Consider the following 15,460-nt stretch of genomic DNA (forward strand, 5'->3'; position numbering starts at 1 on the left):
TTGCAGTCTGCGAGATATGAACTTAAGGGTCAATCCCATCAACCCTACCACTCCAGCTGTTATTTCGATGCCTAGCACCATGGGTGCGTCAACGATGGTGGATAATAACCCGATACCTGCTACGCCTAACCCCATGCTGACTGAAACCAGAGCGCTGTCAACACCGTCCACGGAATTGACGGCCTTGTGATATTTTTTTCTGTAATGCCGACTGGGTATCGCGTTCACATTCTAGTTGTTGTTTGATCTCACATATCTGTCGCAAGGTTTACGGTTTCCAGTGTTTTTGTTACTTCATCCACGACTGGGTACATTCCCATCCTGTGTGTGTGTATATATATATTTTTATAAAATATTATTTCATTGGTTTTCCGTTAATATCCGATCGATGTATTTGAGGCTGATAATGTTTAGATTATCGTACACGTAAATATTCGAGACATGAATCACATTTTTTTCTATAACACGCACTCCATCGAGGCTTATAAAGGGTGTCGATCCCGGTCTTATGACGATACGACACCGTTGGTGATTGTGTCTGGTGAACCAATGTATTATCAACCCAGTCAAAAGTGTTCGTTATTACCTCCCACGAGCGTCAGCGAGATAGACATCTATTACGAGCATGGTGTGTGATTTGATAAGTCAAATTTAAATTTAAAAAATCCTGTTGGTAATCGGGTATGTCAAACCGTAAATATGAAGCCATGTCGTTTGAAGCTAACATGTTGCCCGTGTGACCTGGTATTCGTAAAACTTGTACATCAAACTCTGGATTGAAAGACGTGAGAAGGATCCCGTTGTTTGTAATTTTGGAGACGTAACCATTGTTTTTAAAAGATATGTGGGGTGAGGTGAGGGTCATGTCGATCAACCAGTCTGGCTGTTTGAAGTCTGCTAGTTACACCCGCTCCTTTAGGTTGTCTTTTAAGTGCAGGATGTACAAGGTGTTTTCCTCACCAGGCAGATCGAGATCAGCTAGTGTTACGTTGGGATGATGGTTGTTCATCGGTTGTTTTATACAAAATTATGAAATGGTTTTCAATTGGTTATCGGATAATTCCTCGGACATGCACTTTAAACCCATGAGATGTATGTTGTCGAGTAGGAAAATTTTGGTGAGCAATATCGTGTCTTCCACGGTCACGGTGACTCCCTGCAGACCGGTGTAGGCGTTAACATTCACCCGCACGTAAACGGAGCAAACTTGGTATTGTTGGTGTTTGGCCCAGCGGAGATTGATCCCTTTCACGATTTCGACGACGTTACGTGCCAACGGCGGTTCGCCGAGGTAGACTTGGATGTACAGCGTGGATTTTGCTGGCAGATTTTCCAGGACCTCTACCACCCTGTCAAATTCCAACACCATCTGCAACAGGTCAGGTAGTGATCTTTGTTGTCCATGAAAACGTGGGGAGAGTCAAGCGTGATGTTGAGATTCCAGTCGATTTGGGATGGCACTAACACCCATTTGTTGTCGTCGTTGAAGATGAGAGTGTACTGCGTGTTTCTGGAGACGGCCGTGGTTTCGACGTCGTCCAGGTGGAACAGCCTGCCACGAAAAGCTGGGGTTATCGCGTGCTGTTGACCGCTCTTTCGGTATCGATGAAATCACCTAGGTCGTTGCCACCACCACCACCAGTGGCAGTAGAGGGTGGCAGTTTGACGCGTTCGTAAATGCTGTTTTTCAGTTGCAAGGCGTACAGTTTGCCGTCGACTCCGGGTTCGTCGAATCCGTGCGTGTCCCCGAAGTCCGAGATCGCTATGTTGGCGCATTTTCTAATGCATGTTCCTGGACCATGAGACTCCGTCATTGCTGTATGTGCAGCGTCACGCTAAGATATCCTATTTTCAATTCTGTTGATGTTGCCTCGGATTAATTTCTTGTAATGCCGCAACAAAAACGATTTGGTTCTGCCGTCGTTGTACTTTTCCATTTTCACCGGCACGGCTCTTAGCAGTGTGGAAGGTCGTTTCCTTGAACGTTGTCGGTTGTGCTCAGCTGATCGAGATGAATGCACAGGTCGTGATACGGAACAAGATCGGGTAATTTCGTGCCTGTCATGGTGATTTCTGGTGGTATGTCGTTTCGATGTAAACCCGAGTGTTTTATCCAACGGCCGACAGAGTCTCAAGTCGCTTTTTCCGTTGCTGGCTAACATGACTGTGTCGTTCGAGTCGTTCATTTTGAGTTCGGCTCCCACGGGTTTGAAGATTTCTTCGTTGAGCGAGCACACGCTGTAGTAGCCGTCCCTTATTTGGTTGCGGGCGTTATTGACGAACAGCCTGTTGTTTTTGCCGTTGATGTTGGTCCATCGCGGGTAGTGGGTGATATCGAAGAGCGCGACTTCGAGCTGACCAGACGTGTTATCGATCACGTGCAGCAGTTGAACGGACTCACCACTTGTGATTCCCGGGAAGCATCACGTACATATTGAAAAGTAGATATGTATACTAAAATATATACAATTCAAATATGTACAAAGTGTTTTATTCTAAAAGTGCTACCTATCTCACGCCACCGAGTATTGTGGTAGATGCAAAGGATGGTTTACATTTCATAGTTCGGTTCATCGACGTGTATAAAAATTACGGGTTTTCGGTCACGAACAATACACGCTTGGTTCCACAACCCGATGCAGTTCTGGCAGAATCAATTCAATTTCGCCGTGTGGTGCGCGACCACCGGGTGCGGTGTGACGTTGAACGACACTTGTCGTGATGAGTTGAGTCGGTCTGTACTCTCATTTCACGTGTACTACCAGATCAGACGTATCCTGAAAGAAATCAGCGCCCTGATTCTGCAGGACAAGGCGTGGAATGCCGTAAACAATCCATACGATTGACGTGTGTACGAACGCGTTTGCAGTGGAATCGAACTATATCCGAAGACAGTCGATTGGCGTTTGCCCGGGTCTGAACCATGCTTTGGGCATTTCCCTTGTTCACAACATGTCTCTCGTGGAAGTTAGCAAACAGCTAGTGAAAGACTGGGGTTACAAGTCGTATCATTACGTCAAGACGAACGAGTGGAACAACGATTACATGGCTTTCAACGACAGCAAGGATTACCGCGTTTGGAGGTTTGAACACGGACCCGCAGACGATTGGAAAATGTTCAAGCTGGACACTTCGAAAGGGTTTACTCGTGCCGGTGACATCAGATTGAATGATTCGATTCGAACGTACGTGTGGGCCGTGCTGGGCTCTCAGACGCAAACGCGTTCTAGCATCGTGGGTCGTGAAAGGACGGCTTACGATGCGCAGAAACAGATCGTCGCTAACGTTGAGGATGCCATTGCTAGATCGGTCGATCTACCGAGTGCCATTGAACGCTATGAAAACGCACTGGAAAACCCCCGGTCGAAAGTCGACTACGTGTTCAGCGTGAGACTGTACATGGGTCCGAGCGACATGCGACTGAGGGTGAACAGAGTGGTGGGCTACAACAACGAAATCGTCATCGCAACCGATGATCAAAAGTTGGGCTTGAACCAGGATGTCAATAACGCGAGTCGTGCAGGCAAACAATCAGCGGCACGTCAATAGCAAAATGGCGATGGTGGTCGGCTGGATCGCGGTTGGACTGGGCCTCATTTGGTAAAAAATTCCTTAGCCGTAACATACACCAGACCCGCCACGGTGACGACTAAAGCCCACAGGTTTTGACCGAGCCACGTGACGGTTTTCGACAAGAAGCCTAACAACCAGGAAACGATGCTGTCCAAGATGCCAGGCAGCGCTTCTGCAGCTTTGCCGGCCAGTTTAGCCAGGTCTTCGCCGAGAGATTTCAATTGTTTTTTTATCCAGTCTCTGACGTCGTCGCCTGATTATGATGGGCTTGGTGGTGTTGCCCATCAACGACACAACCAGGGTCGAAATGATGGAGCCCAAAGCTGTGAGAAAGCTGGCGATGGTGATTCCTTGTTCCCGGAACAGGATTTGGATCCTGTTGGCCAACGTGGTGTCCTCGTTCAAGACTCGGTCGATGGTTTCGCGCATACGACTGATTTGTAATTGGAGGACTTCCCGGTTGGAGGAAGCAGCTTCCAATCTGGTCCGTCTCTTGTCTTCCAGGTCGTGCAATCTTTTCTCGATGATGTTTTTCATGGTTTCGTCGACGTCCACCATCCTGATTTTTCTTTACTCGCGAGCGATGTGCTTGTCGATTTCGTTCATTTTACCGATGTTGTTCACGTGTTCTACGCGCACGTTTTTTGAGGCCTTGTCTACACCCCGAAGTTCCCTAAGAGGAAATTCGAAACCGGGCAAGGGTTCGTTCAAGTACGTGACCAATATTTTTTCAATTATGTCCCACGCTTCTTTGGCGCGCTGGGGCATTTCTCTCGGATCGGCAGTGCTGGCACCACCTAGTTCGGTCCTTACGTTTTGCAGATCTCGGACGACCTTCGGCGGAAGGTGTTTTGGTTGTGCGCCGTCGTTATCTCGCAGGTTTAGTTTGTCGCAGATCAGTTGACTACCGCCACGGCGACTGGCTAGCGTTGACAGGGCGAGCGGTTTTCTCGTGTGTTTGTTCATGCGATCGACCTTCGGATAAGCTTTCAATCGCAGCGTCCCTTCGTTGTCGATTTTGAACTTCAGATAGTCGCAACCCAATAGTTCGACGTAATTTTTATCGCGCTTTAAAGCATCGTAATACTCGTCCAAAGCCTGCTTTAATAGCTCGTTGCCCATGGTGTCCCCAATGAACGAGGTGTCCATGGCTGCTGCTGCATCATCATCGTCGTTCACCTAGTGTACGTCGAATTCGTCCATTGGAATATCGTCTGCAATTTTTATATTAAACTTATAATATACTTAGTTTCAATATAAACAATGTCGCAATACGGATGAAAGCTAGATTCTTCCGAAGATTGAGAGATCCGCTCGATGTCAAAGCCGACCGTCAGATGTGACCATCACCAACAATCCGAGCACGATCGATCAAAACCAAACGCTGCTGGTTTGATTCCCCAACCTAGGCGCGACAACGTCATCGTCTCTGGCACGACTCGCCTGGCTTTTCACCTCACGTTGGAGTCCGCGAACGACAAACCAAGATCGTGAACAACCTGGGTCGTGCCATCGTCACGAAAACCACCATCAAAATCAGCGGGAACGAGGTACTGAGCATCGACAACAGCGACGTGTTTTACTGTTACATGGACCTCTGAAGAACTTTGGAAGAACACGTTGACATGGCGTATCAAAGAAATTAGTCGGAATAACGACGTAAGGAACGAAATCCGTGTGGGGTACAGTTTCACACAATACCAGCTCGGCAATGTAACGGCAGGAGAAAAAGCCGTCGCCGAGGCGTCTGGTATCCGTTTTTCATACCGCTCGACTTCTAGTTGCTCGAGGGGCACATGCCCTTGACCAGGCCGTGCTGGGCGACAGGCTGGAATACGAACATACATTCAATGACTACGGCAAAGTTATCTTCACGCCGGACAGCACCTAGGCCAGCTACATCGTCGACAACATCTCGCTGGAGTTTGACATGGTCACGAACACGAATCTGGCCCAGCAGATACCCAGTACTCGGGAAAAAAATCTGTCCATCCTGTATGACAGCGTGTTGCGGCACCGGACGATCGTCAAGGACAAGAGCGACACGTTCCGGAACATAAACCTGAACGTGCCAGCTAGATTGATGAAAGGCATCTTGATCATTCCCGTGGTGGAATACGAGCCGTTTCGAAGAGACAGCGAACTCACTTGGAATCCCGAGATCACGAAAGTGGAAGTGATCGTCGAGGGTGTGCCCAACCAACTGTTCAGCCAAGTCATGCGAGCTTACCAGCAGTGGGATGAAAAAGAAAACTACCGGCCATCAAGCGACACTCGCCTGAAGTCAACGACGTTGTCAAAGACCTGGGTTTCACCTACGTGACACTCAGTAGGTATCTGGATAAGTATTACACGCTGTGGCTGGTCATGCAATCCACGGACGACGACAGACTACACGGCAGCGGACGTGTTATCGACAACGGCAGCGAGGGGATCACCATCCAAATTACCCCAAAAAGCTCAAAATCCTACCGTCAAGTTGAATTTATATTTGTACGTGATTATGGACTCGCAACTCAATATAAAAAATGGAAGATTCGTGAAAGCCATTTATTGATTTACCTCTCGATCCTAACTGCGCCATCGTGTGCGGTCAGACGGGGTGCGGCAAGACGGCATTCGTGTTGAACATGCTGGAAGGTTACTATCGCGACGTGTTCGACCACATCGTCATTCTCTGCCCGACTTTATGGGTGACGACTTTACGGGTGAAGACGTAAATGGAGAGACCGTGGGTGATGACGGACCCGGACGTGCACAAAATCGATCCTGTAATTCGTCTGCAGGACTGGTTGCGCGCTTACCATGACAAACTGAAAGGAGAATCGACGCTGTTCATCCTGGATGACTGCAGCGCTAACAAGGAGATGGTTAAAAAACGAGATGCACTGTCTTACCTGGCCTTCTCGGGCCGACACACGAAGCACAGCGTTTGGGTTTTTGACGCAGAAATTCAACTGGGTGCTGAAAGATTTACGAGAACAGATGCGATGGGTCGCCCTGTTTCACTGCAAGGACAGGGATTCCTTCAAGGACTGCTTGCGAGGAAATGACGTGATCCCGACCAAACAAGAACGAGAATGAGTGAAGAAACAGCTCGCCGAAACGAAACACGCCAAGCTCTTGTTGAAAACCGACCAACCCGTGGTGCATAAAGTCTGCTAGCTTTTAAGCAAAATTCTAGCAAAATTCAAGCAAAATTCTAGCATAACTCAAGCAAAAACCGATGTTCGTAACTATCGTTGTGTGCAACTTGACTTTCATCTTGCTGTGTTTCGCGTCCATCACATTTTATTTTATTAGACTTAAAAACCGCTTGTTACATCAAAGATGGAGTGCGACGAACTGCTCAAACAAATGTTGGATGACAATGATAATAATAATAAAAACGACAAGCGAGAGAGACTGGTGGCGCTCGCGGTCAGCGGCAAAGCCAAAATAATACTTGGGTGGTTGGGGCGACCACACTCTCGATAAAATTCACAAAACGCCAGCTGAAGAAATCGACAAGCTGTATGCGAGATACGAAGCCAGACTCGGAGCCGAAATGATGAAAACCATAGGGTCTGTCATAACGAAAGTCTACGCCGGCGTAGCGTTGTACTTACTTCCCATTCTGCCGGAACGTCGACTTTACCTGTGGGAAGATCTCGAGAAAGATCCGTTCATCGACCACGCTTTGAGCGCCGTCAGCTGCGTGCTGTACCACAGATACGGCATGTTTTTAGCTCCGATCATCACGGCAAAGCATTGTCACTTTAAAGAAGAAAAAATAATAATGATAATAATATACAACATGGATGCGCACCAGGAGGAGAAAACGTCAACACCAACGGAGGAAGAAGCAACGACGACACTGATACAAGAAGTCACCACCACCAAAAATCCTAAAAAAGTCGCCGCCGGTATAAAAGGTGGTTTAGCCAAGCACCACAAAAATAATAAGACTTCGAAAAACACCTGTACAAGCTCATGAACAACTCGGTGTTGGGCAAGACGATGGAGAATTTGAGAAAACGCGTTAACGTGAAATTAGTCAGAGACAGTGAGGAAGAAAAACTCAGGAAACTCATAGCCAGCCCGGCGTTCAACCGAAGCAAGATATTCGACGACGACTTGGCAGCGCTGCACATGAACAAAAGCCACATCAAATTCAACCGGCCTGTTTATGTGGGGATGAGCATCCTCGACTTTTAAGCAAAATTCTAGCAAAATTCAAGCAAAATTCTAGCATAACTCAAGCAAAAACCAATGTTCGTAACTATCGTTGTGTGCAACTTGACTTTCATCTTGCTGTGTTTCGCGTCCATCACATTTTATTTTATTAGACTTAAAAACCGCTTGTTACATCAAAGATGGAGTGCGACGAACTGCTCAAACAAATGTTGGATGACAATGATAATAATAATAAAAACGACAAGCGAGAGAGACTGGTGGCGTTCGCGGTCAGCGGCAAAGCCAAAATAATACTTGGGTGGTTGGGGCGACCACACTCTCGATAAAATTCACAAAACGCCAGCTGAAGAAATCGACAAGCTGTATGCGAGATACGAAGCCAGACTCGGAGCCGAAATGATGAAAACCATAGGGTCTGTCATAACGAAAGTCTACGCCGGCGTAGCGTTGTACTTACTTCCCATTCTGCCGGAACGTCGACTTTACCTGTGGGAAGATCTCGAGAAAGATCCGTTCATCGACCACGCTTTGAGCGCCGTCAGCTGCGTGCTGTACCACAGATACGGCATGTTTTTAGCTCCGATCATCACGGCAAAGCATTGTCACTTTAAAGAAGAAAAATAATAATGATAATAATATACAACATGGATGCGCACCAGAGAGGAGAAAACGTCAACACCAACGGAGGAAGAAGCAACGACGACACTGATACAAGAAGTCACCACCACCAAAAATCCTAAAAAAGTCGCCGCCGGTATAAAAGGTGGTTTAGCCAAGCACCACAAAAATAATAAGACTTCGAAAAACACCTGTACAAGCTCATGAACAACTCGGTGTTGGGCAAGACGATGGAGAATTTGAGAAAACGCGTTAACGTGAAATTAGTCAGAGACAGTGAGGAAGAAAAACTCAGGAAACTCATAGCCAGCCCGGCGTTCAACCGAAGCAAGATATTCGACGACGACTTGGCAGCGCTGCACATGAACAAAAGCCACATCAAATTCAACCGGCCTGTTTATGTGGGGATGAGCATCCTCGACTTATCCAAACACTTGATGTACGATTTCTACTACAACGAGCTGAAATAGCAGTACGGCAAAAGGGGCGAAGTGCTGTACACGGACACAGATTCCCTGCTGATGGAAATTCACACCGAGGACGTGTACGAAGACATGAAGAAACACATGCACCTGTACAACACCAGCGACTACCCTAAAGATCACCCTATGCACAGCCAAGTCAACAAAAACGTGCTCGGCAATATGAAGGACGAATGCGCTGGCACGCCGATCGCCGCGTCTGCTTGAGACCCAAGATGTATTCAATCAAGAAAGCCGATGCCGATGAAATCCGAAAGGTGAAAGGCGTGAAAAAAAACGTGGTAAAAAAACACATCAAACACGCCAGATTCAAGGAAGCCCTGTTCAAGAATAAAACTATACACCAAATGAACATGCTGAGAAGCGACGGACACAGGATATGCGGACTGAGAATCAACAAGACCTCGCTGGACACGAAACGATGGATCGCCATTGACGGAGTCGCCACTTAAGCGTACGGGCACAAACGCGTATTGAATAATTCAACACTTACGCACACATGTGTACATACATCATGGAGAAAATTTATTACAGCCTACGCGGGTACTGGAAAGGCACGGACACCATCCCGAAACTCGCCAAAGCCGCTCGAGTCTCGGAAGACGGCGCCAAAGCTTGGCTTAAAAAACAAGCCATCTGGCAAGTCTACCTGCCGGCACCTCAATACATCCCGAGAAGAAAATTCGACATTTCAACGCCGAATCGCATCCACCCAGCCGACCACCTGTTTCTCCCTCACGACAAGGTAAGACATAAAACCTACAAGTACGCCCTGACAGTCGTCAACGTTGCCAGTCGCTACAAGGAAGCCGAACCGTTGATGACCAAAGATTCGAACGAAGTCGCCAAAGCCTTAGAACGCATAGACAAACGCAGTCGCTTGACATGGCCTGCCGTATTGCAAATCAATCCCGGACGCGAGTTCATGGGAGCCGTGTCACAGCTGCTGGCCAAGCACAAAGTCCAAGTGAGACGAGGTGTGGCAGGAGCTCACCGTAGCCAAGCCATAGTCGAGAAATTCAATCGCACCTTAGCCGAACGTCTGTTCTCACACCAATACTCGCAGGATTTAATGGATCCCGGAAACAGAAACACGGAATGGGTCGTACGCTTACCGCGAGTGGTGGATGTCATCATCGACGAAGTCACCAGACTCGTGGGCAAGAGACCCGTCGAAGCCATCAAAATGAAATCTGTCGAAAATGCACCACGATCCGATATGGTCCATGAAAACGTACAACATAGACCTTGTCGACATCAAAGACGGCGAACCGAACTTGTACTACTTGAAAGACGGACCACCGAGAGCATTCGTCAGAGAGGAGTTGATGATCGTACCTCACGACACAGTCTTGCATGCCTATTTTTCTGCTTAATGTAGCCAGCCAGCCAGCCATCCGTACACCGAGCCTTTTTCCAGACCGACCCAGTGCTCACTTAAAAGTCAAATATTTCAGAAACTATTCAACCGATTTTCATCACATTTTGCATGCACCTCAGTAGTAGTATATACAATGGGGCTACAGGATTAGGGACTTCCCAAGGGCTCAATTTGAAAAATAAAAATTTAAATTGAGCTCTTGGGAGGGACCTGGTCCCGTAAACAACATGCATAACAACATGCTATGTTGTTGGGCAGGACTGAAATCCTAGAAACTCTCAGGAGTCAAGCTGCCAAACATGGGTATCCATTCAACGACCCAACATTGCTTAACTTCAACTGATTTGTGACCTGAGCTCTACGCAGTTGATTTAAAAAACAAAACAGTTTTGTACTCACACATTGCCGACTCTGGGATTCATCAGATCCCATGCTAAAGACAATCACTACGCACAGCTGGTTGTAGCCCTGGGGCAGTATCTTGCTGGCGATATGAAGTGATACCCCAGAGGTCTCTGGCAGGGTCACCTTCTGAAAGTCATCTTCAAACCTGCATCTATGTGGATCACCTATCAAGTCTTGGGATACTGTCCAGTTGTAAGACAAAGCAGTTACATCCTCACACACAGATGAGTACGTCGATGTGAAATGCATTTCTTTACTCATAGTGTACTCTTTAGCAGTCAGCAAACTCTCCCCAGTACCAAGGATTTCGACACTCATTGAGCAACCTCCTGTATTTTGTACACCGACTGTTAATGTTGAAGAGAAAGTTTCATCACTGACGTTGGTGCTTGCCGTGATGTTGTACATGCCTGGTTTGTTAAACTGATGACTGATGACTTGGTAACCCATAGTGTCAGTTTCCTCTACCAGGCTGAAGAAGGAAAGAGGATAAGTGGCTCTTTTTGCTGCTGTTATTACTGACAAGTTTGACATACACATGTATCTGCCATCCAGTGTCAGCTGAATCGAATCTTCAGCGGAGGAGCTCCTCTGTACAAGGAACAGGAGAGGATTCTCTGCATTTATACTGATTTCTTGGGGCATGAGGAACACATGGATATCTGAAATAAAAGAACTTATGTGTGTACTCATCAGAGATCAGAGAATGCAGTTTAATTGAATAATGTCATCTGTTTTCAACTGGTTACCCTTTACACCACCACCAGCACCATAAATAACAATACTGACCTAAATAACAATACAGATTAAAATAGAATGCAGCAAAAAGAGGTTGAGCAGTCCTGAAAGGCTCATCATCAACTCAGGTACCGTTTCCCCTCTACGAATGGTGGGCACACCCCTGATCTGCTTCAAGACATCAGGAGGTAGCAAACCAAGGGCACCAAGAACAATTGGGCACCTGACAATGGGGTGCCAAGCGTACTTGGGATGCAAGCAAGGCCTGTATATTTATCATGCTATTCCTAAATCTGCCAATCACATTGCTGTCAAAAATGACAGAAAATTCAATCACACTAATACAATCATTTGCTTTAACAAAAAGGACAAGATCAGGTATATAGCTGGAATTTGTATTAGGCGGTATATGGGCCTATTCTAAAGAAGTTTAAAAGTATGATTTTCGATGAGGCTCTCTACATGTTCATTGTTGTACCATCAGTGGACCTCAGGGTCAAAGCCACAGGCATGGCGAGTATGGTAACAGAAGCAAAAAGCCATGCTATCGTATGGTTTAAGATATGCTGTTTGTGCCAAGGAAGGACATCCCCTGACAACCTGTTGAACAGTCTCAGCAAATTCATTCCATAAACGACACATTTGATTATATTCACATTCTCTCAAAGAATCACATGTGGGCAATTGATAGTGAGTATGTGACTTGTCCTTGGCAGCAAAAAGAAAGCCCTCTGTTTCACTTTTAAGACCAGCCAACTTCATCCAAGCGAAGCAGTCGGCTGGATTGCTATTCTGTTCAACTCACTGCGTGTACATACAGCGCAGTTGTTTCTCGGAAAGCGTCTATGACCTGATAAATGACTTCACCTGGTTTACTCCAATAGCTCCACCATCCAGCAGTACATGTCCATTAACAAAATCAACCTCAACTTTGATATTCTGTCCAACAACCTTCGCACTAAAATAGCTGTTGAATTCCTTGCTTTCATCATGAGTCATGACATGCATCACCAAAGGATCACCAGATAAATAAATGTGCAAACTACTGAAACATGTTATAGTTTATAGTCAAACAGATAGACATTTAACAGAGTCTGATTAACGATATCTGTAGGTGAGCAATGAAATCTATATCATCTGCTATAATAGTTCATACTCACCATCAAAGCCAACACTAAAGTTTGCTTCACCTGAAGGGTTGATTGTACCTTTCAAGAAAAAACAAAAAACGAATACAAGAAGCAGAACCATGATAACATGAACAAGATTTCTAAGAAGCATCACAATATTTACAATGATACCTAGTTAAATGTTTATGTGCCAACACAAACACAGGGCCAAGGTGGCAGATCCAGGGAAGCTGATGAGTAGGTCAGTAGGGTCATCTATTTACCATACTAGTCTTCACTTATAGACATAGCTTGGCTCTAGTAAAACAGGTCATATACTCAAATAAACATAATGATGAAAGTAGCTCAAATGACAAGTTAGGGCAATACTACACTCCAAAGGTTTTGGCAAAGACATATATTTAAAGACAGGAATTTGTGTTCCAGGTGTAAAGGCGTACCTAGTGGGATGATATTGCGATAAGAATTCAAATATTATAACGGCAAAGATTTATAAAAAACTAACCTTGGCATGCTACCTGGAAACACATAAAGTCTGCAAGGTGATGCCGGTAATAATTGTATCAGTATGCAGAGAGCTTAGTAAATATCCTAACTATTTTTAATGACCTTTAGTGCTAAATTCATTTTAAAGAAGAGCTTGACCGTAAATAAGAATATTAAGTTTTCAAGCACTTCAAATGTTTTCTGTTTTATCTTTAAGCCACAATAAATTTCTATAGTTTCTTTAAAGGTCACATGCAACGTAAAACACAACTTTGCAGATTCTGATACCTTTCAGTATTGACGTAGCGAAACAAATCATCAAAAATGCAAATTCAAGTTATAAAGTTGAAAAATAACCCGCGCGAAATCGGAGTTCAAACGATTCACTAACTTTCCCCAAAAAATTTCGGGGGAAAACGGGTTTCAACAGCTGGGGTGCGCTCATAGCATGTGCGCTGTGAAATAGGTTCGCGCAACTTGGAAGCGGGCTGTCTGGTGAATACTCGGTGAAGGCTTTGGTGTGAGCTATTTTCATAATGTTTTGTTGATGTCTCACAGGCGCGAGCTTTTTATATGTTATGACAGTAAATAAACTGTTTATATAATTTCATTTGTCTATTTCACCACACGTTCTTCTTACCGAGTCACTTTCTCAGTTCCATACTTAAAAGCAATGTCATTATTTAGCGTTGACACAATTTCTAACTGTGATATAGATATGTCGTTGTCACAGACAAAACTCAATGTCTAGTTTTATTGACACCTGTGTGTCTGCCTGCCTGTCTGCTAATGACAATATTCAATACACAACTGCGACCACTGACCACATGCAATTTGAACTTAACACCAATCAGGCTATACACCATAAACAAAACGCACTGATATATGGCTTGAGTTCGGTCTCTGTCACATTATGTAATTACACAGACAGGCAGGTGTGATGCTTGAACACATGACATGTTATGATGTCTGTTGATTGCAAAATGTTATACACAAAAAATGAGCATGTATTTACAAAACCCAACATCTCTATATATACACACACAATGAGCCGTGGAGGCGGCATCTGCAAATGAACCAGCCGTTACACTTGAGTGCACACCCACCCGCTCTGACTGGGTTCGGTATCCCGGCTGCTTCGTTTCGAGGGAGGTAAACCCAAGTACAAAATATTGCGATTATACGCTTATAATTTTGTTTATTTGTTTTTTCATAATCAGCAATGCATATTATATGTCATAAAGAAGTGATAATTGTGTTTTAATTATGTTTGATGTTTTGGTTGCATGTGACCTTTAAATGGAATAGTCTTAAATGAATAAATGTATGGAATTCAAGAGTAGTCATTTGCACTGGACTGCTTCACTAACATTTTCAAAAGTCAGAACCTTTATCACTCTTAAACAATTCCGGAATATGTCCGATTAAAATATTTTCCATGTTGATAGAAACCTCATGAGAGTTGTGAATACACAATGCCTTCCCGGATTCGAACCCACACCCTCAGAGTCAGGCACCTAGCTAATCACCAGCACACAGTCAACTGTCTAACCCACTCAGCCACCGAGGCTTCCACAAAGATGGAAGTCGGACAACTGGTAGTCTAGACTGCGGAATTTATGTACCCCTCTGATAATTGTAAATTGGCACAGATCCTGGATGGGACTCAACCCAACAAAATTACTAGAATCCGTACTTTACTAAGAAAGTGTAATCCCAAATATAACATATGTTACATCTGACCGCTTTCTAAATGGCATTGTGTATTCATAGCTTTCGGCCATCGGGAGCCATGCCAATTTACACTTATCAGAGGGGTACACAAAGTCCACGGTCTGGACTACCAGTTGTCCAACTTCCACTTTTGTGGAAGCCGTGGTGGCTGACTTTGTGTGCTGGCGATTAGGTGCCTGACTCTGAGGGTGTGGGTTCGAATCTAGGATGGGACTCAAACCCAACAAATGAACTAGAATTTGTACTTTACTAAGAAAGTGTAATTCCAAATATAACATATGTTACTCATGAGACTTGCATGCATTTAAGTGGTCTATTTTCTGTCAAACATCTGACCTGTACACATTGAATGTTGTAAATACAGAAGTTCGCCATGTGATTTTACCCAGGGACATCACTCACAGCAACATTAAAATTCTCTAGGTTGAAGCACATGGGCCTAAAACTCAGAACGGAACACCCACCAAACACTGTTTATCAAACTTGAGGAATATATCAGATTCTAATGAAGGGATCGACACTTAGGTCACAGGTACTAGAGATCAACCATTCCTTCAAGGCACATGGTGTGTCCTAGCCTGTGCGTTTCTGCCAGGCAGCAATATGTACCCTAAACAAAGTCAAAATACAGAAACATACCATCCGGTGCACCCTCAAAGGCGGACGAGTCCATATTCAGGTAATCCAAAACCGTTTCTGAAACTGCATGTAGTTGTTCCCGTTCAACTGATTCGAGT

General features: G+C 45.2%; 1 protein-coding gene across 1 annotated transcript in view; it reads right to left on the minus strand.

The window, feature by feature from the left end:
* The window catches only part of LOC124282526 (polycystic kidney disease protein 1-like 2), a 59,311-nt gene that overhangs the window by 43,347 nt on the left and 504 nt on the right, over nucleotides 1-15,460 (minus strand). Inside the window, exons 2-3 of the mRNA XM_046718540.1 lie at nucleotides 12,534-12,581; nucleotides 10,630-11,297 (exon numbers count right to left, since the gene is read on the minus strand). Coding sequence (XP_046574496.1) covers nucleotides 10,630-11,297; nucleotides 12,534-12,581 — 716 coding nt within the window. The remainder of the gene's footprint in view (nucleotides 1-10,629; nucleotides 11,298-12,533; nucleotides 12,582-15,460) is intronic.

Source organism: Haliotis rubra, unplaced genomic scaffold (assembly GCF_003918875.1).
Source record: "Haliotis rubra isolate DU_JTF1 unplaced genomic scaffold, ASM391887v1 Scf3, whole genome shotgun sequence".
In the NCBI taxonomy this organism is placed as follows: Eukaryota; Metazoa; Mollusca; class Gastropoda; order Lepetellida; family Haliotidae; genus Haliotis; species Haliotis rubra.